General features: G+C 46.1%; 1 protein-coding gene across 13 annotated transcripts in view; it reads left to right on the top strand.

The window, feature by feature from the left end:
* LOC143970083 (IST1 homolog) overlaps window positions 1–26,812 on the top strand; it is a 114,829-nt gene that overhangs the window by 47,232 nt on the left and 40,785 nt on the right. For 9 of the 13 annotated variants that reach the window (XM_077474378.1, XM_077474375.1, XM_077474373.1 and 6 more), the window contains one exon: window positions 1,860–1,940. The exons of 3 other annotated variants lie outside the window; for them this stretch is intronic. In XM_077474378.1, the coding sequence (XP_077330504.1) occupies window positions 1,860–1,940 (81 nt within the window). The remainder of the gene's footprint in view (window positions 1–1,859; window positions 1,941–26,812) is intronic. One more of the 13 variants, XM_077474385.1, reaches the window with a different exon arrangement.

The raw sequence follows: 26,812 nt of genomic DNA, 5'->3' as shown, positions 1-26,812 counted from the left end.
GGATAGGTAGCAGAGGGGGCCGGGAACAAAGGGGGCTCACAGAACAATTATTATTGGGGAGGCAGTTATTTGAGATGTTCTTCTGCCAGCTATTGGTGGGGCCCTTTAAAAGCGTTGGTGAGCTCCTCCATCCCCCATAAGCGATTTCCTCCATCCCCATAACTGATCTCTTCCATCCCCCATAACTGATCTCCTCCATCCCCCATAACTGAGCTCCTCCATCCCCCATAACTGTGCTCCTCTATCCCCCATAATTAAGCTCCTCCATCCCCTATAGCTGAGCTCCTCCATCCCCCATAACTGGTTTCCTCCATCCCCCATAACTGATTTCCTCCATCCCCCAAAACTGATCTCCTCCATCCCCCATAACTGAGCTCCTCCTTCCCCCTAACTGATCTCCTCCATCCCCCATAACTGATCTCCTCCATCCCCCATAACTGAGCCCCTCCATCCCCCTAACTGATCTCCTCCATCCCCCATAACTGATCTCTTCCATCCCCCATAACTGAGCTCCTCCATCCCCCATAACTGAGCTCCTCCATCCCCTATAGCTGAGCTCCTCCATCCCCCATACCTGAGCTCCTCCATCCCTTATAGCTGAGCTCCTCCATCCTCTAAATCTGAGCTCCTACATCCCCTATAGCTGAGCTCCTCCATCCCCCATAACTGAGCTCCTCCATCCCCCATAACTGAGCTCCTCCATCCCCCATAACTGATCTCCTCCATCCCCCATAACTGAGCTCCTACATCCCCTATAGCTGAGTGCCTCCATCCCCCATACCTGAGCTCCTCCATCCCCCATACCTGAGCTCCTCCATCCCTTATAGCTGAGCTCCTCCATCCTCTAAATCTGATCTCCTACATCCCCTATAGCTGAGCTCCTCCATCCCCCATAACTGAGCTCCTCCATCCCCCATAACTGAGCTCCTACACCCCCTATAGCTGAGCCCCTCCATCCCCTATAACTGAGCTCCTCCATCCCCCATAACTGAGCTCCTACATCCCCTATAGCTGAGCTCCTCCATCCTCCATAACTGAGCTTCTCCAACCCCCATAACTGATCTCCTTCATCCCCCATAACTGGGCCCCTCCATCCCCCATAACTGAGCTCCTCCATCCCCCATAACCGATCCCCTCCATCCCTCATAACTGAGCCCCTCCATCCCCCATAACTGAGCTCCTCCATCCCCCATAACTGAGCTCCTCCATCCCCCATAACTGATCCCCTCCATCCCCCATAATTGAGTCCCTCCATCCCCCATAGTTGGGATGAGGGTCAAACAGTGTTTTGTAAATGGGAGCTACCCCCACCTTCCCGAGATATAATCCTCATTTAGTTTAGGGTCCAATAGAGAGAAATACTTATCTTCTTCCTCTTCACTCCCACCTTAGAATGTGGGCAGTCTCGTGGCATTATCGGGTACAATGCAGGGCCAACAGTGCCCCCCCTGGTCCTGCATTATACATGATGACTGCAGAGGATGGAGACACCACCAGAGAAGTGGAATGACTTTGTAGAACTGGTTGTCCCTGTTAGGACTATTGAGGAGGAAGCCAGCGGGACTAAAGAGTGACGTAAGTATTCCTCCCTATCTTCTCTGGAAGAACGGAGCATCGTATTCTGACGGTACAGGAAGTAGGGAGCGGGGGTTGGGGTACAGGAAGTAGGGAGCGGGGGTTGGGGTATAGGAAGTAGGGAGTGGGGGTTGGGGTACAGGAAGTAGGGAGCAGGGGTGCTGGGGTACAGGAAGTAGGGAGCGGGGGTTGGGGTACAGGAAGTTGGGAGTGAGGGGTTGGGGGGTTTGGTGGGCGCATCCTCCATTATTTCCAGTCTGAAATATTTTCTGTTTTTCTTACAGGTAAATGACCCTGATAACAGGCCAGACCCCCAAAACTTTTTATGTATGCGAAATATACCTCTTCCTCAACCCCCAATTCCTGTAAGTTTGAAATAATAATAATAACAATAATGTATAGATCAGATCAGTGGAATAACACCCCATCAGGACAGGACTCCCAACTACATAGTGTGAAATGTTTGTCTGTGTGACATTATAACCCTGCTATGTGCCTTAGATGATCTCACACTGCAGACATAATACTATGAGGATACAGAATAAGAGTGCCTAGGCCGAGATAGAGCTCTTATATCGGGGTGTAGGAAGTTCTCTTATATCGGGGGTGTAGGAAGTTCTCTTATATCGGGGTGTAGGAAGTTCTCTTATATCGGGGGTGTAGGAAGTGCTCTTATATCTGGGGGTGTAGGAAGTTCTCTTATATCGGGGGGGGGAGGAAGTTCCCTTATCTCAGGGGTGTATGAAGTTCTCTTATATCGGGGTGTAGGAAATTCTCTTATATATCGGGGGTTTAGGAAGTAATCTTATACCAGGGGTGTAGGAAGTTCTCTTAAATCAGGGATGGAGGAAGTTCTCTTATATCTGGGGGTGAGGAAGCTCTCTAATATCTGGGGGTGCAGGAAATTCTCTTATATCGGGGGTGCAGGAAGTTCTCTTACATCAGGGGGTGTAGGAAGTTCTCTTATATCGGGGGGTGTAGGAAGTTCTCTTATATCGGGGTGTAGGAAGTTCTCTTATATCGGGGGTGTAGGAAGTTCTTTTATATCGGGGTGCAGGAAGTTCTCTTATATCGGGGGGTGTAGGAAGTTCTCTTATATCGGGGTGTAGGAAGTTCTCTTATATCGGGGGTGCAGGAAGTTCTCTTATATCGGGGATGCAGAAAGTTCTCTTATATAGGGGGTGCAGGAAGTTCTCTTATATCAGGGGTGTAGGAAGTTCTCTTATATCGGGGTGTAGGAAGTTCTCTTATATCGGGGTGCAGGAAGGTCTCTTATATCGGGAGGTGTAGTAAGTTCTCTTATATCGGGGTGTAGGAAGTTCTCTTATATTGGGGGTGTAGGAAGATCTCTTATATCAGGAGTGTAAGAAGTTCTCTTATATCGGGGGTGTAGGAAGATCTCTTATATAGGCATGCAGGAAGCTCTCTTATATCAGGGGGTGTAGGAAGTGCTCTTATATAGGGGGTGTAGGAAGTTCTCTTATATATGGTGTGTAGGAAGTTATCTTAAATCGGGGTGCAGGAAGTTCTCTTATATCAGGGGTGTAGGAAGTGCTCTTATATCGGGGGAGCAGGAAGTTCTCTTATATTGGGGGTGTAGGAAGTTCTCTTATATCGGGGTGTAGGAAGTTCTCTTATATCAGGAGTGCGGGAAGTTCTCTTATATCAGGGGTGCAAGATGTTCTCTTATATCAGGGGTGTAGGAAGTGCTCTTATATAGGGTGTGCTGGAAGTTCTCTTATATCAGAGGTGTAGGAAGTTCTCTTGTATCGGGGGTGCAGGAAGTTCTCTTATATCGGGGGGTGTAGGAAGTTCTCTTATATTGAGGGTGTAGGAAGTTCTCTTATATTGGGGGTGTAGGAAATTCTCTAATACAGGGGGTGGAGGAAGTTCACTTATATCGGGGCTGTAGGAAGTGTTCTTTTATCAGGGGTGCAGGAAGAGCTGTTATATCAGGGTGCAGGAACAGCCCTTATATCATGGGTGTAGGAACTTCTCTTATATCACGGGTGCAGGAAGTTCTCTTATATCAGGGGTGTAGGAAGTTCTCTTAAATCAGGGGTTTAGGAAGTTCTCTTATAACTGGGGATGTAGAAAGTTCTCATATATGGGGGTGCAGGAAGTTCTCTTATATCGGGGGGTGCAGGAAGTTCTCTTATATCGAGGGTGCAGGAAGTTCTCTTATATCGGAGGTGTAGGAAGTTCTCTTATATCGGGGTGTAGGAAGTTCTCTTATATCGGGGGTGTAGGAAGTTCTCTTAAATCAGGGGTGTAGGAAGTTCTCTTATATCTGGGGGTGTAGGAAGCTCTCTTATATCTGGAGGTGCAGGAAGTTCTCTTCTATCGGGAGGTGTAGGAAGTTCTCTTATATCGGGGGGTGTAGGAAGTTCTCTTATATCGGGGTGCAGGAAGTTCTCTTATATGGGGGTATAGGAAGTTCTCTTATATCGGGGTGCAGGAAGTTCTCTTATATCGGGGTGTAGGAAGTTCTTATATCGGGGGTGCAGGAAGTTCTCTAATATCGGGGATACAGAAAGTTCTCTTATATCAGGGGTGCAGGAAGTTCTCTTATATCAGGGGTGTAGGAAGTTCTCTTATATCGGGGGGTGTAGTAAGTTCTCTTATATCGGGGTGTAGGAAGTTCTCTTATGTCGGGGGTGTAGGAAGATCTCTTATATCAGGGGTGTAGGAAGTTCTTTTATATCGGGGGTGTTGGAAGATCTCTTATATCGGCATGCAGGAAGTTCTCTTATATCAGGGGGTGTAGGAAGTGCTCTTATATTGGGGGTGTAGGAAGTTCTATTATATCAGGGGTGTAGGAAGTTCTCTTATATCGGGGTGTAGGAAGTACTTTTATATCAGGTGTGCAGGAAGTTCTCTTATATTGGGGGTATAGGAAGTTCTCTTATATTGGGGTTTAGGAAGTTCTCTTATATCGGGGGTGCAGGAAGTTCTCTTATATCAGAGGTGTAGGAAGTTCTCTTATATCGGGGGTGCAGGAAGAGCTGTTATATCAGGGTGCAGGAAGAGCTCTTATATCAGGGGTGTAGGAACTTCTCTTATATCAGGGGTGCATGAAGTGCTCTTATATCGGGGGGTGCAGGAAGTGCTCTTATATTGGGGGTGTAGGAAGTGCTCTTATATCGGGGGGTGCATGAAGTGCTCTTATATCGGGTGTGCAGGAAGTGATCTTATATCGGGGGTGTAGGAAGTGCTCTTATATTGGGGGTGCAGGAAGTTCTCTTGTATCGGGGGTGCCGGAATTTCTCCAATATCAGGCTGCAGGAAGTTCTCCTATATCAGGGATCTAGAAAGTTCTCTTATATCGAGGGTGTAGGAAGTTCCTTTATATCGGGGGTGTAGGAAGGGCTTTTATATCAGGGGTGCACAAAGTTCTCTTATATCGGGGGTGTAGGAAGTTCTCTTATATCGGGGGGGGGGGGGGGGGAGGAAGTTCTTTTATATCAGGTGTGCAGGAAGTGCTCTTATATATCGGTCTCTTATATCAGGGGGTGCAGGAAGTTCTCTTATATCAGGGGTGCAGGAAGTTCTCTTATATCAGCTGTGCAGGAAGCGCTCTTATATGGGTCTCTTATATCAGGGGAGCAGGAAGTTCTCTTATATCAGGGGTGCAAGAGGTTCTCTTATATCAGGGGTGTAGGAAGTGCTCTTATATTGGGGGTACAGGAAGTTATCTTATATTGGGGTATAGGAAGTTCTCTTATATCGGGGTGTAGGAAGTTCCCTTATATCGGGGGTGTAGGAAGTTCTCTTATATCGGGGGTGCCAGAAGTTCACTTATATCAGGGGTGTAGGAAGTGTTCTTTTATCAGGGGTGCAGGAAGAGCTCTTATATGAGGGGTGTAGGAACTTCTCTTATATCACGGGTGCAGGAAGTTCTCTTATATCAGGGGTGTAGGAAGTTATCTTAAATCAGAGGTGTAGGAAGTTCTCTTATATCTGGGGGTGTAGGAAGCTCTCTTATATTGGGGGTGCAGGAAGTTCTCTTATATCGGGGGGTGCAGGAAGTTCTCTTATATCGGGGGTGCATGAAGTTCTCTTATATCAGGGGGTGCATGAAGTTCTCTTATATCAGGGGGTGTAGGAAGTTCTCTTATATCAGGGGGTGTAGGAAGTTCTCTTATATCAGAAGTGTAGGAAGTTCTCTTATATCGGAGGTGCAGGAAGTTCTCTTATATCGGGGGGTGTAGGAAGTTCACTTATATCAGGGGTGTAGGAAGTGTTCTTTTATCAGGGGTGCAGAAAGAGCTGTTATATCAGGGTGCAGGAAGAGCTCTTATATCAGGGGTGTAGGAACTTCTCTTATATCAGGGGTGCATGAAGTGCTCTTATATCGGGGGTGCAGGAAGTGCTCTTATAATGGGGGTGTAGGAAGTGTTCTTATATCGGGGGCTGCGTGAAGTGCTCTTATATCGGGTGTGCAGGAAGTGATCTTATATCGGGGGTGTAGGAAGTGCTCTTATATTAGAGGTGTAGGAAGTACTCTTATATCGGAGGTGTAGGAAGTTCTCTTATATCGGGGTGTAGGAAGTTCTTTTATATCGGGTTGGAGGAAGTTCTCTTATATTGGGGGGTGTAGGAAGTGCTCTTATATCGGGGAGTGCAGGAAATGCTCTTATATCGGGGGTGTAGGAAGTTCTCTTATATCAGGGGTGCAGGAAGTTCTCTTATATTTGGGGGTGCAGAAAGATCTCTTATATCAGGGGTGTGGGAAGTTCTCTTATATCAGGGGTGCAGGAAGTTCTCTTAAATTTGGGGGTGCAGGAAGTTCTCTTATATCGGGGGTGCAGGAAGACCTCTTATATCAGAAGTGTAGTAAGTTCTCTTATATCGGGGGTGCAGGAAGTTCTCTTATATCGGGGGTGTAGTAAGTTCTCTTATATCGGGGGTGCAGGAAGTTCTCTTATATCGGGGGTGCAGGAAGTTCTCTTATATCGGGGGGTGTAGGAAGTTCTTTTATATCGGGGTGTAGGAAGTTCTCTTATATCGGGGGTGTAGGAAGTTCTCTTAAATCATGGGTGTAGGAAGTTCTCTTGTATCTGGGGGTGTAGGAAGTTCTCTTGTATCTGGGGGTGTAGGAAGCTCTCTTATATCTGGAGGTGCAGGAAGTTCTCTTCTATCAGGAGGTGCAGGATGTTCTCTTATATCGGGGGATGTAGGAAGTTCGATTATATAGGGGGGTGTAGGAAGTTCTCTTATATCGGGGTGTAGAAAGTTCTCTTATATCAAGGGTGTATGAAGTTCTCTTATATCTGGGGGTGTAGGAAGTTCTCTTTTATTGAGGGTGCAGGAAGTTCTCTGATATCGAGGGTGTAGACAGTTCTCTTATATCGGGGGTGTAGAAAGATCTCTTATATCAAGGGTGCAGGAAGTTCTCTGATATCGAGGGTGTAGGAAGTTCTCTTATATCGGGAGTGTAGAAAGATCTCTTATATCAGGGGTGTAAGATGTTCTCTTATATCGGGGTGCAGAAAGTTCTCTTCAATCGGGAGGTGCAGGAAGTTCTCTTCTATCGGGAGGTGTAGGAAGTTCTCTTATATCGGGGGGTGTAGGAAGTTCTCTTATATCGGAGTGTAGAAAGTTCTCTTATATCAAGGGTGTATGAAGTTCTCTTATATCTGGGGGTGTAGGAAGTTCTCTTATATCAGGGGTGTAGGAAGTTCTCTTATATCGGGGGTGCAGGAAGTTCTCTGATATCGAGGGTGTAGGAAGTTCTCTTATATCGGGGGTGTAGGAAGATCTCTTATATCAGGGGTGTAGGAAGTTATTTTATATCGGGGTGCAGGAAGTTCTCTTATATCGGGGGTGTAGGAAGTTCTCTTATATCAGGGTGCAGGAAGTTCTCTTATATCGGGGGTGTAGGAAGTTCTTATGTCGGGGGTGCAGGAAGTTCTCTTATATCGGGGGTACAGAAAGTTCTCTTATATCGAGAGTGCAGGAAGTTCTCTTATATCAGGGGTGTAGGAAGTTCTCTTATATCGGGGGGTGTAGTAAGTTCTCTTATATCGGGGTGTAGGAAGTTCTCTTATGTCGGGGGTGTAGGAAGATCTCTTATATCAGGGGTATAGGAAGTTCTCTTATATCGGGGGTGTTGGAAGATCTCTTATATCGGCATGCAGGAAGTTCTCTTATATCAGGAGGTGTAGGAAGTGCTCTTATATCGGGGGTGTAGGAAGTTCTCTTATATCAGGGGTTTAGGAAGTTCTCTTATATCGGGGTGTAGGAAGTTCTTTTATATCAGGTGTGCAGGAAGTTCTCTTATATTGGGGGTATAGGAAGATCTCTTATATCGGGGTGTAGGAAGTTCTCTTATATCGGGGGTGCAGGAAGATCTCTTATATCAGAGGTGTAGGAAGTTCTCTTATATCGGGGGTGCAGGAAGAGCTGTTATATCAGGGTGCAGGAAGAGCTCTTATATCAGGTGTGTAGGTACTTCTCTTATATCAGGGGTGCATGAAGTGCTCTTATATCGGGGGGTGCAGGAAGTGCTCTTATATTGGGGGTGTAGGAAGTGCTCTTATATCGGGGGGTGCATGAAGTGCTCTTATATCGGGTGTGCAGGACGTGATCTTATATCGGGGGTGTAGGAAGTGCTCTTATATTGGGGGTGCAGGAAGTTCTCTTATATCGGGGGGTGCAGGAATTTCTCCAATATCGGGCTGCAGGAGGTTCTCCTATATCAGGGATCTAGAAAGTTCTCTTATATCGAGGGTGTAGGAAGTTCTCTTATATCGGGGGTGTAGGAAGTGCTTTTATATCAGGGGTGCACAAAGTTCTCTTATATCGGGGGTGTAGGAAGTTCTCTTATATCAGGGGTGTAGGAAGTTCTGTTATATCGGGGTGTAGGAAGTTCTTTTATATCAGGTGTGCAGTAAGTGCTCTTATATATCGGTCTCTTATATCAGGGGGTGCAGGAAGTTCTCTTATATCAGGGGTGCAGGAAGTTCTCTTATATCAGGGGTGCATGAAGTTCCCTTATATCAGGGGTGCAAGAGGTTCTCTTATATAAGGGGTGTAGGAAGTGCTCTTATATTGGGGGTACAGGAAGTTATCTTATATTGGGGGTATAGGAAGTTCTCTTATATCGGGGTGTAGGAAGTTCTCTTATAACGGGGGTGCAGCAAGTTCTCTTATATCGGGGGTGCAGGAAATTCTCTTATATCGGGGGGTGTAGGAAGTTCCCTTATATCGGGGGTGTAGGAAGTTCTCTTATATCGGGGTGTATGAAGTTCTCTTATATTTAGGGTGCCAGAAGTTCACTTATATCAGGGGTGTAGGAAGTGTTCTTTTATCAGGGGTGCAGGAAGAGCTCTTATATGAGGGGTGTAGGAACTTCTCTTATATCACGGGTGCAGGAAGTTCTCTTATATCAGGGGTGTAGGAAGTTCTCTTAAATCAGAGGTGTAGGAAGTTCTCTTATATCTGGGGGTGTAGGAAGCTCTCTTATATTGGGGGGTGCAGGAAGTTCTCTTATATCGGGGGGAAGGAAGTTCTCTTATATCGGGGGGTGCAGGAAGTTCTCTTATATTGGGGGTGCATGAAGTTCTCTTATATCAGGGGGTGTAGGAAGTTCTCTTATATCAGGGGGTGTGGGAAGTTCTCTTATATCAGAAGTGTAGGAAGTTCTCTTATATCGGGGGTGCAGGAAGTTCTCTTATATCGGGGGGTGTAGGAAGTTCACTTATATCGGGGGTGTAGGAAGTGTTCTTTTATCAGGGGTGCAGAAAGAGCTGTTATATCAGGGGTGTAGGAACTTCTCTTATATCAGGGGTGCATGAAGTGCTCTTATATCGGGGGGGGTGCAGGAAGTTCTCTTATAATGGGGGTGTAGGAAGTGCTCTTATATCGGGGGGTGCATGAAGTGCTCTTATATCGGGTGTGCAGGAAGTGATCTTATATCGGGGGTGTAGGAAGTGCTCTTATATTGGGGGTGCAGGAAGTGCTCTTATATCAGGGGTGCATGAAGTGCTCTTATAGCGAGGGTGTAGGACGTTCTCTTATATCAGAGGTGTAGGAAGTACTCTTATATCGGAGGTGTAGGAAGTTCTCTTATATCGGGGTGTAGGAAGTTCTTTTATATCGGGTTGGAGGAAGTTCTCTTATATTGGGAGGTGTAGGAAGTGCTCTTATATCGGGGAGTGGAGGAAATGCTCTTATATCGGGGGTGCAGGAAGTTCTCTGATATTTGGGGGTGCAGAAAGATCTCTTATATCAGGGGTGTGGGAAGTTCTCTTATATCAGGGGTGCAGGAAGATCTCTTAAATTGGGGGTGCAGGAGGTTCTCTTATATCGGGGGTGCAGGAAGACCTCTTATATCAGAGGTGTAGTAAGTTCTCTTATATCGGGGGTGCAGGAAGTTCTCTTATATCGGGGGTGTAGTAAGTTCTCTTATATCCGGGGTGTAGTAAGTTCTTTTATATCGGGGTGTAGGAAGTTCTCTTATATCGGGGGTGTAGGAAGTTCTCTTAAATCAGGGGTGTAGGAAGTTCTCTTATATCTGGGGGTGTAGGAAGCTCTCTTATATCTGGAGGTGCAGGAAGTTCTCTTCTATCAGGAGGTGCAGGAAGTTCTCTTATATCGGGGGGGGTGTAGGAAGTTCTCTTATATAGGGGGGTGTAGGAAGTTCTCTTATATCGGGGTGTAGAAAGTTCTCTTATATCGAGGGTGTATGAAGTTCTCTTATATCTGGGGGTGTAGGAAGTTCTCTTATTTCAGGGGTGTAGGAAGTTCCCTTTTATCGAGGGTGCAGGAAGTTCTCTGATATCGAGGGTGTAGGAAGTTCTCTTATATCGGGGGTGTAGAAAGATCTCTTATATCGAGGGTGCAGGAAGTTCTCTGATATCGAGGGTGTAGGAAGTTCTCTTATATCGGGGGTGTAGAAAGATCTCTTATATCAGGGGTGTAGGAAGTTCTCTTATATCGGGGTGCAGGAAGTTCTCTTATATCGGGGTGTAGGAAGTTCTCTTATATCGGGATGCAGGAAATTCTCTTATATCGGGGGGTTTAGGAAGTTCTTATATCAGGGGTGCAGGAAGTTCTCTTATATCGGGGGGTACAGAAAGTTCTCTTATATCGGGGGTGCAGGAAGTTCTTACACCAGGGGTGTAGGAAGTTCTCTTAAATCAGGGGTGGAGGAAGTTCTCTTATATCTGGGGGTGTAGGAAGCTCTCTATTATCTGGGGGTGCAGGAAATTCTCTTATATCGGGGGTGCAGGAAGTTCTCTTGCATCAGGGGGTGTAGGAAGTTCTCTTATATCGGGGGGTGTAGGAAGCTCTCTTATATCTGGAGGTGCAGGAAGTTCTCTTCTATCAGGAGGTGCAGGAAGTTCTCTTATATCGGGGGGTGTAGGAAGTTCTCTTATATCGGGGTGTAGAAAGTTCTCTTATATCAAGGGTGTATGAAGTTCTCTTATATCTGGGGGTGTAGGAAGTTCTCTTATATCAGGAGTGTAGGAAGTTCCCTTTTATCGAGGGTGCAGGAAGTTCTCTGATATCGAGGGTGTAGGAAGTTCTCTTATATCGGGGGTGTAGAAAGATCTCTTATATCGAGGGTGCAGGAAGTTCTCTGATATCGGGGTGTAGGAAGTTCTCTTATATCGGGGGTGTAGGAAGATATCTTATATCAGGGGTGTAGGAAGTTCTCTTATATCGGGGGTGTAGGAAGATCTCTTATATAGGCATGAAGGAAGCTCTCTTATATCAGGGGGTGTAGGAAGTGCTCTTATATCGGGGGTGTAGGAAGTTCTCTTATATCTGGGGTGTAGGAAGTTCTCTTATATCAGGTGCGCAGGAAGTGGTCTTATATCGGTCTCTTATATCAGGGGTGCAGGAAGTTCTCTTATATCGGGGTGTAGAAAGTTCTCTTATATCAAGGGTGTATGAAGTTCTCTTATGTCTGGGGGTGTAGGAAGTTCTCTTATATCAGGGGTGTAGGAAGTTCTCTTATATCGGAGGTGCAGGAAGTTCTCTGATATCGAGGGTGTAGGAAGTTCTCTTATATCGGGGGTGTAGGAAGATCTCTTATATCAGGGGTGTAGGAAGTTCTCTTATATCGGGGTGCAGGAAGTTCTCTTATAACGGGGGTGTAGGAAGTTCTCTTATATCGGGGTGCAGGAAGTTCTGTTATATCGGGGGTGTAGGAAGTTCTTATATCGGGGGTGCAGGAAGTTCTCTTATATCGGGGGTACAGAAAGTTCTCTTATATCGGGGGTGCAGGAAGTTCTCTTATATCAGGGGTGTAGGAAGATCTCTTATATCGGGGGTGTAGTAAGTTCTCTTATATCGGGGTGTAGGAAGTTCTCTTATGTCGGAGGTGTAGGAAGATCTCTTATATCAGGGGTGTAGGAAGTTCTCTTATAACGGGGGTGTTGGAAGATCTCTTATATCGGCATGCAGGAAGTTCTCTTATATCAGGAGGTGTAGGAAGTGCTCTTATATCGGGGGTGTAGGAAGTTCTCTTATATCAGGGGTGTAGGAAGTTCTCTTATATCGGGGTGTAGGCAGTACTTTTATATCAGGTGTGCAGGAAGTTCTCTTATATTGGGGGTGTAGGAAGTTCTCTTATATCGGGGTGTAGGAAGTTCTCTTATATCGGGGGTGCAGGAAGAGCTGTTATATCAGGGTGCAGGAAGAGCTCTTATATCAGGGGTGTAGGAACTTCTCTTATATCAGGGGTGCATGAAGTGCTCTTATATCGGGGGGTGCAGGAAGTGCTCTTATATCAGGGGTGTAGGAAGTTCTCTTATATCAGGGGTGCAGGAAGTTCTCTTATATTTGGGGGTGCAGAAAGATCTCTTATATCAGGGGTGTGGGAAGCTCTCTTATATCAGGGGTGCAGGAAGTTCTCTTAAATTTGGGGGAGCAGGAGGTTCTCTTATATCGGGGGTGCAGGAAGACCTCTTATATCAGAGGTGTAGTAAGTTCTCTTATATTGGGGGTGCAGGAAGTTCTCTTATATCGGGGGTGCAGGAAGTTCTCTTATATCGGGGGTGTAGGAAGTTATCTTATATTGTGGTGTAGGAAGCTCTCTTATATCAGGGGTGTAGGAAGTTCTCTTATATCGGAGTGTAGGAAGTTCTCTGATATCGGGGTGTAGGAAGTTCTCTTATATCGGGGGTGTAGGAAGTTCTCTTATATCGGGGTGCAGGAAGTTCTCTTATATCAGAGGTGTAGAATGTGTTCTTTTATCAGGGGTGCAGGAAGAGCTTTTATATCAGGGGTGCAGGAACTTCTCTTATATCATGGGTGCAGGAAGTTCTCTTATATCAGGGGTGTAGAAAGTTCTCTTATATCGGGGGTGCATGACGTGCTCTTATATCGGGGTTGTAGGAAGTTCTCTTATATCAGGGGTGTAGGAAGTTCTCCTATATCAGGGGTGTAGGAAGTTCTCTCATATCAGGGGTGTAGGAAGTTCTCTTATATCATGGGTGCAGGAAATTCTCTCATATCAGGGGTGTATAAAGTTCTCTTATATCGGAGGTGCAGGAAGTGCTCTTATATCGGGGGTGCATGATGTGCTCTTATATCGGGGGTGCAGGAAGTTCTCTTATATCAGAGGTGTAGAAAGTTCTCTTATATCGGGGGTGCAGGAAGTTTTCTTATATCGGGGGTGTAGGAAGTTCTCTTATATCGGGGGTGTAGGAAGTTCTCTTATATCGGGGGTGCCGGAAGTTCACTTATATCAGGGGTGTAGGAAGTGTTCTTTTATCAGGGGTGTAGAAAGCTCTCTTATATCGGGGTGCAGGAAGTGCTCTTATATCGGGGGTGCATGAACTGCTCTCATATCGGGAGTGCAGGAAGTTCTCTTATATCAGAGGTGTAGGAAGCTCTCTTATATCGGTGTGTAGGAAGTTCTCTGATATCGGAGTGTAGGAAGTTCTCTTATATCGGAGGTGTAGGAAGTTCTCTTATATCAGGGTGTAGGAAGTTTTCTTATATCGGGGGTGCAGGAAGTTTTCTTATATTGGGGGTGTAGGAAGTTCTCTTATATCGGGGGTGTAGGAAGTTCTCTTATATCGGGGGTGCCGGAAGTTCACTTATATCAGGGGTGTAGGAAGTGTTCTTTTATCAGGGGTGTAGAAAGCTCTCTTATATCGGGGTGCAGGAAGTGCTCTTATATCGGGGGTGCATGAAGTGCTCTCATATCGGGAGTGCAGGAAGTTCTCTTATATCAGAGGTGTAGGAAGCTCTCTTATATCGGTGTGTAGGAAGTTCTCTGATATCGGAGTGTAGGAAGTTCTCTTATATTGGTGGTGTAGGAAGTTCTCTTATATCAGGGTGCAGGAAGTTCTCTTATATGGGAGGTGAAGGATGTGTTCTTTTATCAGGGGCGCAGGAAGAGCTTTTAAATCAGGGTTGCAGGAACTTCGCTTATATCATGGGTGCAGGATGTTCTCTTATTGCAGGGGTGTAGAAAGTTCTCTTATATCGGGGGTACAGGAAGTGCTCTTATATCGGGGGTGCATGATGTGCTCTTATATCAGGGGTGCAGGAAGTTCTCTTATATCAGAGGTGTAGAAAGTTCTCTTATATCGGGGGTGCAGGAAGTTTTCTTATATCGGGGGGTGTAGGAAGTTCCCTTATATCGGGGTTGTAGGAAGTTCTCTTATATCGGGGGTGTAGGAAGTTCTCTTATATCGGGGGTGCCGGAAGTTCACTTATATCAGGGGTGTAGGAAGTGTTCTTTTATCAGGGGTGTAGAAAGCTCTCTTATATCGGGGTGCAGGAAGTGCTCTTATATCGGGGGTGCATGATGTGCTCTCATATCGGGAGTGCAGGAAGTTCTCTTATATCAGAGGTGTAGGAAGCTCTCTTATATCGGTGTGTAGGAAGTTCTCTGATATCGGAGTGTAGGAAGTCCTCTTATATCGGAGGTGTAGGAAGTTCTCTTATATCGGGGTGTAGGAAGTTTTCTTCTATCGGTGGTGTAGGAAGTTCTCTTATATCAGGGTGCAGGAAGTTCTCTTATATGGGAGGTGAAGGATGTGTTCTTTTATCAGGGGTGCAGGAAGAGCTTTTAAATCAGGGGTGCAGGAACTTCGCTTATATCATGGGTGCAGGATGTTCTCTTATTGCAGGGGTGTAGAAAGTTCTCTTATATCGGGGGTACAGGAAGTGCTCTTATATCGGGGGTGCATGATGTGCTCTTATATCGGGGGTGTAGGAAGTTCTCTTATATCAGGGGTGTAGGAAGTTCTCTTATATCAGGAGTGCAGGAAGTTCTCTCATTTCAGGGGTGTAGGAAGTTCTCTTATATCGGGGGTGTAGGAAGTTTTCTTATATCGGGTGTAGGAAGTTCTCTTATATCATGGGTGCAGGAAGTTCTCTTATATCAAGGGTGTAGAAAGTACTCTTATATCGGGGGTGCAGGAAGTGCTCTTATATCGGGGGTGCATGATGTGCTCTTATATCGGGGGTGCAGGACGTTCTCTTTTATCGGGGGTGCAGGAAGTTCTCTTATATCGGGGGTACAGAAAGTTCTCTTATATCGGGGGTGCAGGAAGTTCTCTTATATCAGGGGTGTAGGAAGATCTCTTATATCGGGGGTGTAGTAAGTTCTCTTATATCGGGGTGTAGGAAGTTCTCTTATGTCGGAGGTGTAGGAAGATCTCTTATATCAGGGGTGTAGGAAGTTCTCTTATAACGGGGGTGTTGGAAGATCTCTTATATCGGCATGCAGGAAGTTCTCTTATATCAGGAGGTGTAGGAAGTGCTCTTATATCGGGGGTGTAGGAAGTTCTCTTATATCAGGGGTGTAGGAAGTTCTCTTATATCGGGGTGTAGGCAGTACTTTTATATCAGGTGTGCAGGAAGTTCTCTTATATTGGGGGTGTAGGAAGTTCTCTTATATCGGGGTGTAGGAAGTTCTCTTATATCGGGGGTGCAGGAAGTTCTCTTATATCAGAGGTGTAGGAAGTTCTCTTATATCGGGGGTGCAGGAAGAGCTGTTATATCAGGGTGCAGGAAGAGCTCTTATATCAGGGGTGTAGGAACTTCTCTTATATCAGGGGTGCATGAAGTGCTCTTATATCGGGGGGTGCAGGAAGTGCTCTTATATCAGGGGTGTAGGAAGTTCTCTTATATCAGGGGTGCAGGAAGTTCTCTTATATTTGGGGGTGCAGAAAGATCTCTTATATCAGGGGTGTGGGAAGCTCTCTTATATCAGGGGTGCAGGAAGTTCTCTTAAATTTGGGGGAGCAGGAGGTTCTCTTATATCGGGGGTGCAGGAAGACCTCTTATATCAGAGGTGTAGTAAGTTCTCTTATATTGGGGGTGCAGGAAGTTCTCTTATATCGGGGGTGTAGGAAGTTATCTTATATTGTGGTGTAGGAAGCTCTCTTATATCAGGGGTGTAGGAAGTTCTCTTATATCGGAGTGTAGGAAGTTCTCTGATATCGGGGTGTAGGAAGTTCTCTTATATCGGGGGTGTAGGAAGTTCTCTTATATCGGGGTGCAGGAAGTTCTCTTATATCAGAGGTGTAGAATGTGTTCTTTTATCAGGGGTGCAGGAAGAGCTTTTATATCAGGGGTGCAGGAACTTCTCTTATATCATGGGTGCAGGAAGTTCTCTTATATCAGGGGTGTAGAAAGTTCTCTTATATCGGGGGTGCATGACGTGCTCTTATATCGGGGTTGTAGGAAGTTCTCTTATATCAGGGGTGTAGGAAGTTCTCCTATATCAGGGGTGTAGGAAGTTCTCTCATATCAGGGGTGTAGGAAGTTCTCTTATATCATGGGTGCAGGAAATTCTCTCATATCAGGGGTGTATAAAGTTCTCTTATATCGGAGGTGCAGGAAGTGCTCTTATATCGGGGGTGCATGATGTGCTCTTATATCGGGGGTGCAGGAAGTTCTCTTATATCAGAGGTGTAGAAAGTTCTCTTATATCGGGGGTGCAGGAAGTTTTCTTATATCGGGGGTGTAGGAAGTTCTCTTATATCGGGGGTGTAGGAAGTTCTCTTATATCGGGGGTGCCGGAAGTTCACTTATATCAGGGGTGTAGGAAGTGTTCTTTTATCAGGGGTGTAGAAAGCTCTCTTATATCGGGGTGCAGGAAGTGCTCTTATATCGGGGGTGCATGAACTGCTCTCATATCGGGAGTGCAGGAAGTTCTCTTATATCAGAGGTGTAGGAAGCTCTCTTATATCGGTGTGTAGGAAGTTCTCTGATATCGGAGTGTAGGAAGTTCTCTTATATCGGAGGTGTAGGAAGTTCTCTTATATCAGGGTGTAGGAAGTTTTCTTATATCGGGGGTGCAGGAAGTTTTCTTATATCGGGGGTGTAGGAAGTTCTCTTATATCGGGGGTGTAGGAAGTTCTCTTATATCGGGGGTGCCGGAAGTTCACTTATATCAGGGGTGTAGGAAGTGTTCTTTTATCAGGGGTGTAGAAAGCTCTCTTATATCGGGGTGCAGGAAGTGCTCTTATATCGGGGGTGCATGAAGTGCTCTCATATCGGGAGTGCAGGAAGTTCTCTTATATCAGAGGTGTAGGAAGCTCTCTTATATCGGTGTGTAGGAAGTTCTCTGATATCGGAGTGTAGGAAGTTCTCTTATATTGGTGGTGTAGGAAGTTCTCTTATATCAGGGTGCAGGAAGTTCTCTTATATGGGAGGTGAAGGATGTGTTCTTTTATCAGGGGCGCAGGAAGAGCTTTTAAATCAGGGTTGCAGGAACTTCGCTTATATCATGGGTGCAGGATGTTCTCTTATTGCAGGGGTGTAGAAAGTTCTCTTATATCGGGGGTACAGGAAGTGCTCTTATATCGGGGGTGCATGATGTGCTCTTATATCGGGGGTGCAGGAAGTTCTCTTATATCAGAGGTGTAGAAAGTTCTCTTATATCGGGGGTGCAGGAAGTTTTCTTATATCGGGGGGTGTAGGAAGTTCCCTTATATCGGGGTTGTAGGAAGTTCTCTTATATCGGGGGTGTAGGAAGTTCTCTTATATCGGGGGTGCCGGAAGTTCACTTATATCAGGGGTGTAGGAAGTGTTCTTTTATCAGGGGTGTAGAAAGCTCTCTTATATCGGGGTGCAGGAAGTGCTCTTATATCGGGGGTGCATGATGTGCTCTCATATCGGGAGTGCAGGAAGTTCTCTTATATCAGAGGTGTAGGAAGCTCTCTTATATCGGTGTGTAGGAAGTTCTCTGATATCGGAGTGTAGGAAGTCCTCTTATATCGGAGGTGTAGGAAGTTCTCTTATATCGGGGTGTAGGAAGTTTTCTTCTATCGGTGGTGTAGGAAGTTCTCTTATATCAGGGTGCAGGAAGTTCTCTTATATGGGAGGTGAAGGATGTGTTCTTTTATCAGGGGTGCAGGAAGAGCTTTTAAATCAGGGGTGCAGGAACTTCGCTTATATCATGGGTGCAGGATGTTCTCTTATTGCAGGGGTGTAGAAAGTTCTCTTATATCGGGGGTACAGGAAGTGCTCTTATATCGGGGGTGCATGATGTGCTCTTATATCGGGGGTGTAGGAAGTTCTCTTATATCAGGGGTGTAGGAAGTTCTCTTATATCAGGAGTGCAGGAAGTTCTCTCATTTCAGGGGTGTAGGAAGTTCTCTTATATCGGGGGTGTAGGAAGTTTTCTTATATCGGGTGTAGGAAGTTCTCTTATATCATGGGTGCAGGAAGTTCTCTTATATCAAGGGTGTAGAAAGTACTCTTATATCGGGGGTGCAGGAAGTGCTCTTATATCGGGGGTGCATGATGTGCTCTTATATCGGGGGTGCAGGACGTTCTCTTTTATCGGGGGTGCAGGAAGTTCTCTTATATCGGGGGGTGTAGGAAGTTCCCTTATATCGGGGGTGTAGGAAGTTCTCTTATATCGGGAGTGTAGGAAGTTCTCTTATATCGGGGGTGTAGGAAGTTCTCTTATATCTGGGGGTGTAGAAAGTTCTCTTATATATGGGGGTGCAGGAAGTTCTCTTATATTAGGGGGTGCAGGAAGTTCTGTTATATCAGGGGTGCAGGAAGTTCTCTTATATCAGGGGGTGTTGGAAGTACTTTTATATCGGGGTGTAGGAAGTTCTCTTATATCAGGGGTGTAGGAATCTCTCTTATATCTGGAGGTGCAGGAAGTTCTCTTCTATCAGGAGGTGCAGGAAGTTCTCTTATATCGGGGGGTGTAGGAAGTTCTCTTATATCGGGGGGTGTAGGAAGTTCTCTTATATCGGGGGTGCAGGAAGTGCTCTCATATCGGGGGTGCATGATGTGCTCTTATATCGGGGGTGTAGGAAGTTCTCTTATATCAGGGGTGTAGGAAGTTCTCTTATATCAGGGGTGCAGGAAGTTCTCTCATATCAGGGGTGTAGGAAGTTTTCTTATATCGGGGGTGCAGGAAGTTCTCTTTTATCGGGGGGTGTAGGAAGTTCTCTTATATCGGGAATGTAGGAAGTTCACTTATAACGGGGGTGTAGGAAGTGTTCTTTTATCAGGGGTGCAGGAAGAGCTTTTATATCAGGGTGCAGGAAGAGCTCTTATATCAGGGGTGTAGGAACGTCTCTTACATCAGGGGTGCATGAAGCGCTCTTATATCGGGGGGGTGCATGAAGTGCTCTTATATCGTGTGTGCAGGAAGTGATCTTATATCGGGGGTGTAGGAAGTGCTCTTATATTGGGGGTGCAGGAAGTTCTCTTATATCGGGGGGTGCATGAATTTCTCGAATATCGGGCTGCAGGAAGTTCTCTTATATCAGGGATCTAGAAAGTTCTCTTATATCGGGGGTGTAGGAAGTTCTCTTATATCGGGGTTGTAGGAGTTTCTCTTATATTGGGGGTGCAGGAAGTTCTCTTATATCGGGGGTGCAGGAAGATCTCTTATATCGGGGGGTAGGAAGTTCTCTTTTATCGGGGGGTGCAGGAAATGCTCTTATATCGGGGGTGCAGGAAGTTCTCTTATATCAGGGGGGCAGGAAGTTCTGTTATATCGGGGGTTTAGAAAGATCTCTTACAACAGGGGTGCAGGAAGAGCTCTTATATCAGGGGTGCAGGAAGTTCTTTTATATCAGGAGTGTAGGAAGTTCTCTTATATCAGGGGCGCAGGGAGTGTTCTTATATCTGGGGGTGAAGGAGGTTCTCTTATATCGGGGTGCAGGAAGTGCTCTTATATCGGGGGTGCATGAAGTGCTCTTATATCAGGGGTGTAGGAAGTTTTCTTATATCAGAGGTGTAGGAAGTTCTCTTATATCGGAGGTGTAGAAAGTTCTCTCATATAGGGGTGTAGGAAGTTCTTTTATATCGGGTTGGAGAAAGTTCTCTTATATTGAGGGGTGTAGGAAGTGCTTATATATCGGGGGGTGCAGGAAATGCTCTTATATTGGGGGGGCGCAGAAGGTTCTCTTATTTCGGGGGTGCAGGAAGAGCTCTTATATCAGGGGTGTAGGAACGTCTCTTACATCAGAGGTGCATGAAGCGCTCTTATATCGGGGGGTGCAGGAAGGGCTCTTATATTGGGGGTGTAGGAAGTGCTCTTATATCGGGGGGTGCATGAAGTGCTCTTATATCGGGTGTGCAGGAAGTGATCTTATATTGGGGGTGTAGGAAGTGCTCTTATATTGGGGGTACAGGAAGTTCTCTTATATCGGGGGGTGCAGGAATTTCTCCAATATCGGGCTGCAGGAAGTTCTCTTATATCAGGGATCTAGAAAGTTCTCTTATATCGAGGGTGTAGGAAGTTCTCTTATATTGGGGTTGTAGGAGTTTCTCTTATATCGGGGGTGCAGGAAGTTCTCTTATATCGGGGGGGGGTAGGAAGTTCTCTTTTATCGGGGGGTGCAGGAAATGCTCTTATTTCGGGGGGTGCAGGAAGTTCTCTTATATCAGGGGGGCAGGAAGTTCTGTTATATATCGGGGGTGTAGGAAGAGCTCTTTTAGCAGGGGTGTAGGAGCGTCTCTTACTTCAGGGGTGCATGAAGCGCTCTTATATCGGGGGGTGCAGGAAGTGCTCTTATATTGGGGGTGTAGGAAGTGCTCTTATATCGGGTGTGCAGGAAGTGATCTTATATCGGGGGTGTAGGAATTGCTCTTATATTGGGGGTGCAGGAAGTTCTCTTATATCGGGGGGTGCAGGAATTTCTCGAATATTGGGCTGCAGGAAGTTCTCTTATATCAGGGATCTAGAAAGTTCTCTTATATCGGGGGTGTAGGAAGTTCTCTAATATCGGGGTTGTAGGAGTTTCTCTTATATTGGGGGTGCAGGAAGTTCTCTTATATCGGGGGTGCAGGAAGTTCTCTTATATCGGGGGGTAGGAAGTACAGTTATAACAGGGGTGCAGGAAGAGCTCTTATATCAGGGGTGCAGGAAGTTCTCTTATATCAGGGGTGTAGGAAGTTCTCTTATATCAGGGGCGCAGGGAGTGTTCTTATATCTGGGGTTGAAGAAGGTTCTCTTATATCGGGGTGCAGGAAGTGCTCTTATATCAGGGGTGCATGAAGTGCTCTTATATCAGGGGTGTAGGAAGTTTTCTTATATCAGAGGTGTAGGAAGTTCTCTTATATCGGAGGTGTAGGAAGTTCTCTCATATAGGGGTGTAGGAAGTTCTTTTATATCGGGTTGGAGGAAGTTCTCTTATATTGGGGGGTGTAGGAAGTGCTCTTATATCGGGGGTGCAGGAAATGCTCTTATATCGGGGGGGGGGCGCAGAAGGTTCTCTTATTTCGGGGGTGCAGGAAGAGCTCTTATATCAGGGGTGTAGGAAGTTCTCTTATATTAGGGGTGCAGGAAGTTCTCTTATATTTGGTGGTGCAGAAAGATGTGGGAAGTTCTCTTATATCAGGGGTGCAGGAAGTTCTCTTAAATTTGCGGGTGCAGGAGGTTCTCTTATATCGGGGGTGCAGGAAGACCTCTTATATCAGAGGTGTAGGAAGTTCTCTTATATCGGGGGTGCCGGAAGTTCACTTATATCAGTGGTGTAGGAAGTGTTCTTTTATCAGGGATGCAGGAAGAGCTGTTATATCAGGGTGCAGGAAGAGCTCTTATATCAGGGGTGTAGAAACTTCTCTTATATCAGGGGGTAGGAAGTTCTCTTATATCATGGGTGCAGGAAGTTCTCTTATATCAGGGGTGTAGAAAGTTCTCTTATATCGGGGGTGCAGGAAGTGCTCTTATATCAGAGGTGCAGGATGTTCTCTTATATCAGAGGTGTAGGAAGTTCTCTTATATCGGGGGAGCAGGAAGTTCTCTTATATCGGGGTGTGTAGGAAGTTCCCTTATATCGGGGCTGTAGGAAGTTCTCTTATATCGGGGGTGTAGGAAGTTCTCTTATATCGGGGGTGCCGGAAGTTCACTTATATCAAGGGTGTAGGAAGTGTTCTTTTATCAGGGGTGCAGGAAGAGCTTTTATATCAGGGTGCATGAAGAGCTCTTATATGAGGGGTGTAGGAACTTCTCTTATATCACGGGTGCAGGAAGTTCTCTTATATCAGGGGTGTAGGAAGTTCTCTTAAATCAGGGGTGTAGGAAGTTCTCTTATATCTGGGGGTGTAGGAAGTTCTCTTATATCAGAAGTGTAGGAAGTTCTCTTATAACGGGGGTGCAGGAAGTTCTCTTATATCGGGGGGTGTAGTAAGTTCTCTCATATCGAGAGTGTAGGAAGTTCACTTATATCGGGGGTTTAGGAAGTGTTCTTTTATCAGGGGTGCAGGAAGAGCTGTTATATCAGGGTGCAGGAAGAGCTCTTATATCAGGGGTGTAGGAACGTCTCTTACATCAGGGGTGCATGAAGCGCTCTTATATCGGGGGGTGCAGGAAGTGCTCTTATATTGGGGGTGTAGGAAGTGCTCTTATATCGGGGGGTGCATGAAGTGCTCTTATATCAGGTGTGCAGGAAGTGATCTTATATTGGGGGTGTAGGAAGTGCTCTTATATTGGGGGTGAAGGAAGTTCTCTTATATCGGGGGTTGCAGGAATTTCTCCAATATCGGGCTGCAAGAAGTTCTCGAAAGTTCTCTTGTTGTAGGAGTTTCTCATATATCGGGGGTGCAGGAAGTTCTCTTATATTGGGGGTGCAGGAAGTTCTCTTATATCGGGGGAGTAGGAAGTTCTCTTTTATCGGGGGTGCAGGAAATGCTCTTATATCGGGGGGTGCAGGAAGTTCTCTTATATCAGGGGGGCAGGAAGTTCTGTTATATCGGGGGTGTAGGAAGTGCTCTTATAACAGGGGTGCAGGAAGAGCTCTTATATCAGGGGTGCAGGAAGTTCTCTTATATCATGGGTGTAGGAAGTGTTCTTATATCTGGGGGTGAAGAAGGTTCTCTTATATCGGGGGTGTAGGCAGTGCTCTTATATCGGGGGTGCATGAAGTGCTCTTATATCGGGGGTGTAGGAAGTTTTCTTATATCAGAGGTGTAGGAAGTTCTCTTATATCGGAGGTGTAGGAAGTTCTCTCATATCGGGGTGTAGGAAGTTCTTTTATATCAGGTTGGAGGAAGTTCTCTTATATTGAGGGGTGTAGGAAGTGCTCTTATATCGGGGGGTGCAGGAAATGCTCTTATATCGGGGGGGCGCAGAAGGTTCTCTTATTTCGGGGGTGCAGGAAGAGCTCTTATATCAGGGGTGTAGGAAGTTCTCTTATATTAGGGGTGCAGGAAGTTCTCTTATATTTGGGGGTGCAGAAAGATGTGGGAAGTTCTCTTATATCAGGGGTGCAGGAAGTTCTCTTACATTTGGGGGTGCAGGAGGTTCTCTTATATCGGGGGTGTAGGAAGTTCTCTTATATCGGGGGTGTAGTAAGTTCTCTTATATTGGGGGTGCAGGAAGTTCTCTTATATCGGGGGTGTAGGAAGTTCTCTTATATTGTGGTGTAGGAAGCTCTCTTATATCGGAGTGTAGGAAGTTCTCTTATATCGGGGGTGTAGAAAGTTCTCTTATATCGGGGTGTAGGAACTTCTCTTATATCGGGGGTGTAGGAAGTTCTCTTATATCGGTGGCATAAGATGTGTTCTTTTATCAGGGGTGCAGGAAGAGCTTTTATATCAGGGGTGCAGGAACTTCTCTTATATCAGGGGTGTAGAAAGTTCTCTTATATCGGGGGTGCAGGAAGTGCTCTTATATCAGGGGTGCATGATGTGCTCTTATATCGGGGGTGTAGGAAGTTCTCTTATATCAGGGGTGTAGGAAGTTCTCTTATATCAGGGGTGCAGGAAGTTCTCTCATATCAGGGGTGTAGGTAGTTCTCTTATATCGGGGGTGTAGGAAGTTTTCTTATATCGGGGGTGCAGGAAGTTCTCTTATATCGGGGGTTGTAGGAAGTTCTCTTATATCGGGAGTGTAGGAAGTTCACTTATATCGGGGGTGTAGGAAGTGTTCTTTTATCAGGGGTGCAGTAAGAGCTGTTATATCAGGGTGCAGGAAGAGCTCTTATATCAGGGGTGTAGGAACGTCTCTTACTTCAGGGGTGTATGAAGCGCTCTTATATCGGGGAGTGCAGGAAGTGCTCTTATATTGGGGGTGTAGGAAGTGCTCTTATATCGGGGGGGTGCATGAAGTGCTCTTATATCGGGTGTGCAGGAAGTGATCTTATATCGGGGGTGTAGGAAGTGCTCTTATATTGGGGGTACAGGAAGTTCTCTTATATCGGGGGGGTGCAGGAATTTCTCCAATATCGGGCTGCAGGAAGTTCTCTTATATCAGGGATCTAGAAAGTTCTCTTATATCGGGGGTGTAGGAAGTTCTCTTATATCGGGGTTGTAGGAGTTTCTCTTATATTGGGGGTGCAGGAAGTTCTCTTATATCGGGGGTGCAGGAAATTCTCTTATATCGGGGGTAGGAAGTTCTCTTTTATCGGGGGGTGCAGGAAATGCTATTATATCGGGGGGTGCAGGAAGTTCTCTTATATCAGGGGGGCAGGAAGTCCTGTTATATCGGGGGTGTAGGAAGTGCTCTTATAACAGGGGTGCAGGAAGAGCTCTTATATTAGGGGTGCAGGAAGTTCTCTTATATCAGGGGGGTGCAGGAATTTCTCCAATATCGGGCTGCAGGAAGTTCTCTTATATCAGGGATCTAGAAAGTTCTCTTATATCGGGGGTGTAGGAAGTTCTCTTATATCGGGGTTGTAGGAGTTTCTCTTATATTGGGGGTGCAGGAAGTTCTCTTATATCGGGGGTGCAGGAAGTTCTCTTATATCGGGGGTAGGAAGTTCTCTTTTATCGGGGGGTGCAGGAAATGCTATTATATCGGGGGGTGCAGGAAGTTCTCTTATATCAGGGGGGCAGGAAGTCCTGTTATATCGGGGGTGTAGGAAGTGCTCTTATAACAGGGGTGCAGGAAGAGCTCTTATATCAGGGGTGCAGGAAGTTCTCTTATATCAGGGGTGTAGGAAGTTCTCTTATATCAGGGGCGCAGGAAGTGCTCTTATATCGGGGGTGCATGAAGTGCTCTTATATCAGGGGTGTAGGAAGTTTTCTTATATCAGAGGTGTAGGAAGTTCTCTCATATCGGGGTGTAGGAAGTTCTTTTATATCGGGTTGGAGGAAGTTCTCTTATATTGGGGGGTGTAGGAAGTGCTCTTATATCGGGAGTGCAGGAAATGCTCTTTAATTGGGGGGGGCGCAGAAGGTTCTCTTATTTCGGGGGTGCAGGAAGAGCTCTTATATCAGGGGTGTAGGAAGTTCTCTTATATTAGGGGTGCAGGAAGTTCTCTTATATTTGGGGGTGCAGAAAGATGTGGGAAGTTCTCTTATATCAGGGGTGCAGGAAGTTCTCTTAAATTTGGGGGTGCAGGAGGTTCTCTTATATTGGGGGTGCAGGAAGACCTCTTATATCAGAGGTGTAGGAAGTTCTCTTATATCGGGGGTGCAGGAAGTTCTCTTATATCGGGGGTGTAGTAAGTTCTCTTATATCGGGGGTGCAGGAAGTTCTCTTATATCGGGGGTGTAGGAAGTTCTCTTATATTGTGGTGTAGGAAGCTCTCTTATATCGGGGGTGTAGGAAGTTCTCTTATATCGGGGGTGTAGGAAGTTCTCTTATATCGGGGTGTAGGAAGTTCTCTTATATCGGGAGTGTAGGAAGTTCTCTTATATCGGTGGCATAGGATGTGTTCTTTTATCAGGGGTGCAGGAAGAGCTTTTATATCAGGGGTGCAGGAACTTCTCTTATATCATGGGTGCAGGAAGTTCTCTTATATCAGGGCGGTAGAAAGTTCTCTTATATCGGGGGTGCAGGAAGTGCTCTTATATCGGGGGTGCATGATGTGCTCTTATATCGGGGGTGTAGGAAGTTCTCTTATATCAGGGGTGTAGGAAGTTCTCTTATATCAGGGGTGCAGGAAGTTCTCTCATATCAGGGGTGTAGGAGGTTCTCTTATATCGGGGGTGTAGGAAGTTTTCTTATATCGGGGGTGCAGGAAGTTCTCTTATATCGGGGGGGTGTAGTAAGTTCTCTCATATCGAGAGTGTAGGAAGTTCACTTATATCGGGGGTGTAGGAAGTGTTCTTTTATCAGGGGTGCAGGAAGAGCTGTTATATCAGGGTGCAGGAAGAGCTCTTATATCAGGGGTGTAGGAACGTCTCTTACATCAGGGGTGCATGAAGCGCTCTTATATCGGGGGGTGCAGGAAGTGCTCTTATATTGGGGGTGTAGGAAGTGCTCTTATGTCGGGGGGGGGGTGCATGAAGTGCTCTTATATCGGGTGTGCAGGAAGTGATCTTATATCGGGGGTGTAGGAAGTGCTCTTATATCGGGGGGGTGCAGGAATTTCTCCAATATCGGGCTGCAGGAAGTTCTCTTATATCAGGGATCTAGAAAGTTCTCTTATATCGGCGGTGTAGGAAGTTCTCTTATATCGGGGTTGTAGGAGTTTCTCTTATATTGGGGGTGCAGGAAGTTCTCTTATATCGGGGGTGCAGGAAGTTCTCTTATATCGGGGGGTAGGAAGTTCTCTTTTATCGGGGGGTGCAGGAAATGCTATTATATCGGGGGGTGCAGGAAGTTCTCTTATATGAGGGGGGGGGGGAAGTTCTGTTATATCGGGGGTGTAGGAAGTGCTGTTATAACAGGGGTGCAGGAAGAGCTCTTATATCAGGGGTGCAGGAAGTTCTCTTATATCAGGGGTGTAGGAAGTTCTCTTATATCAGGGGCGCAGGGAGTGTTCTTATATCTGGGGGTGAAGGAGGTTCTCTTATATCGGGGTGCAGGAAGTGCTCTTATATCGGGGGTGCATGAAGTGCTCTTATATCGGGGGTGCATGAAGTGCTCTTATATCTGGGGTGTAGGAAGTTTTCT

Source organism: Lithobates pipiens, unplaced genomic scaffold (assembly GCF_037356315.1).
Source record: "Lithobates pipiens isolate NorthernLeopardFrog02 unplaced genomic scaffold, aLitPip1_a1.2 Scaffold_1, whole genome shotgun sequence".
Lineage (NCBI taxonomy): Eukaryota > Metazoa > Chordata > Amphibia > Anura > Ranidae > Lithobates > Lithobates pipiens.
The sequence above is the reverse complement of the archived record's forward strand: the minus strand, read 5'-3'. Positions and strand labels throughout refer to the sequence as shown.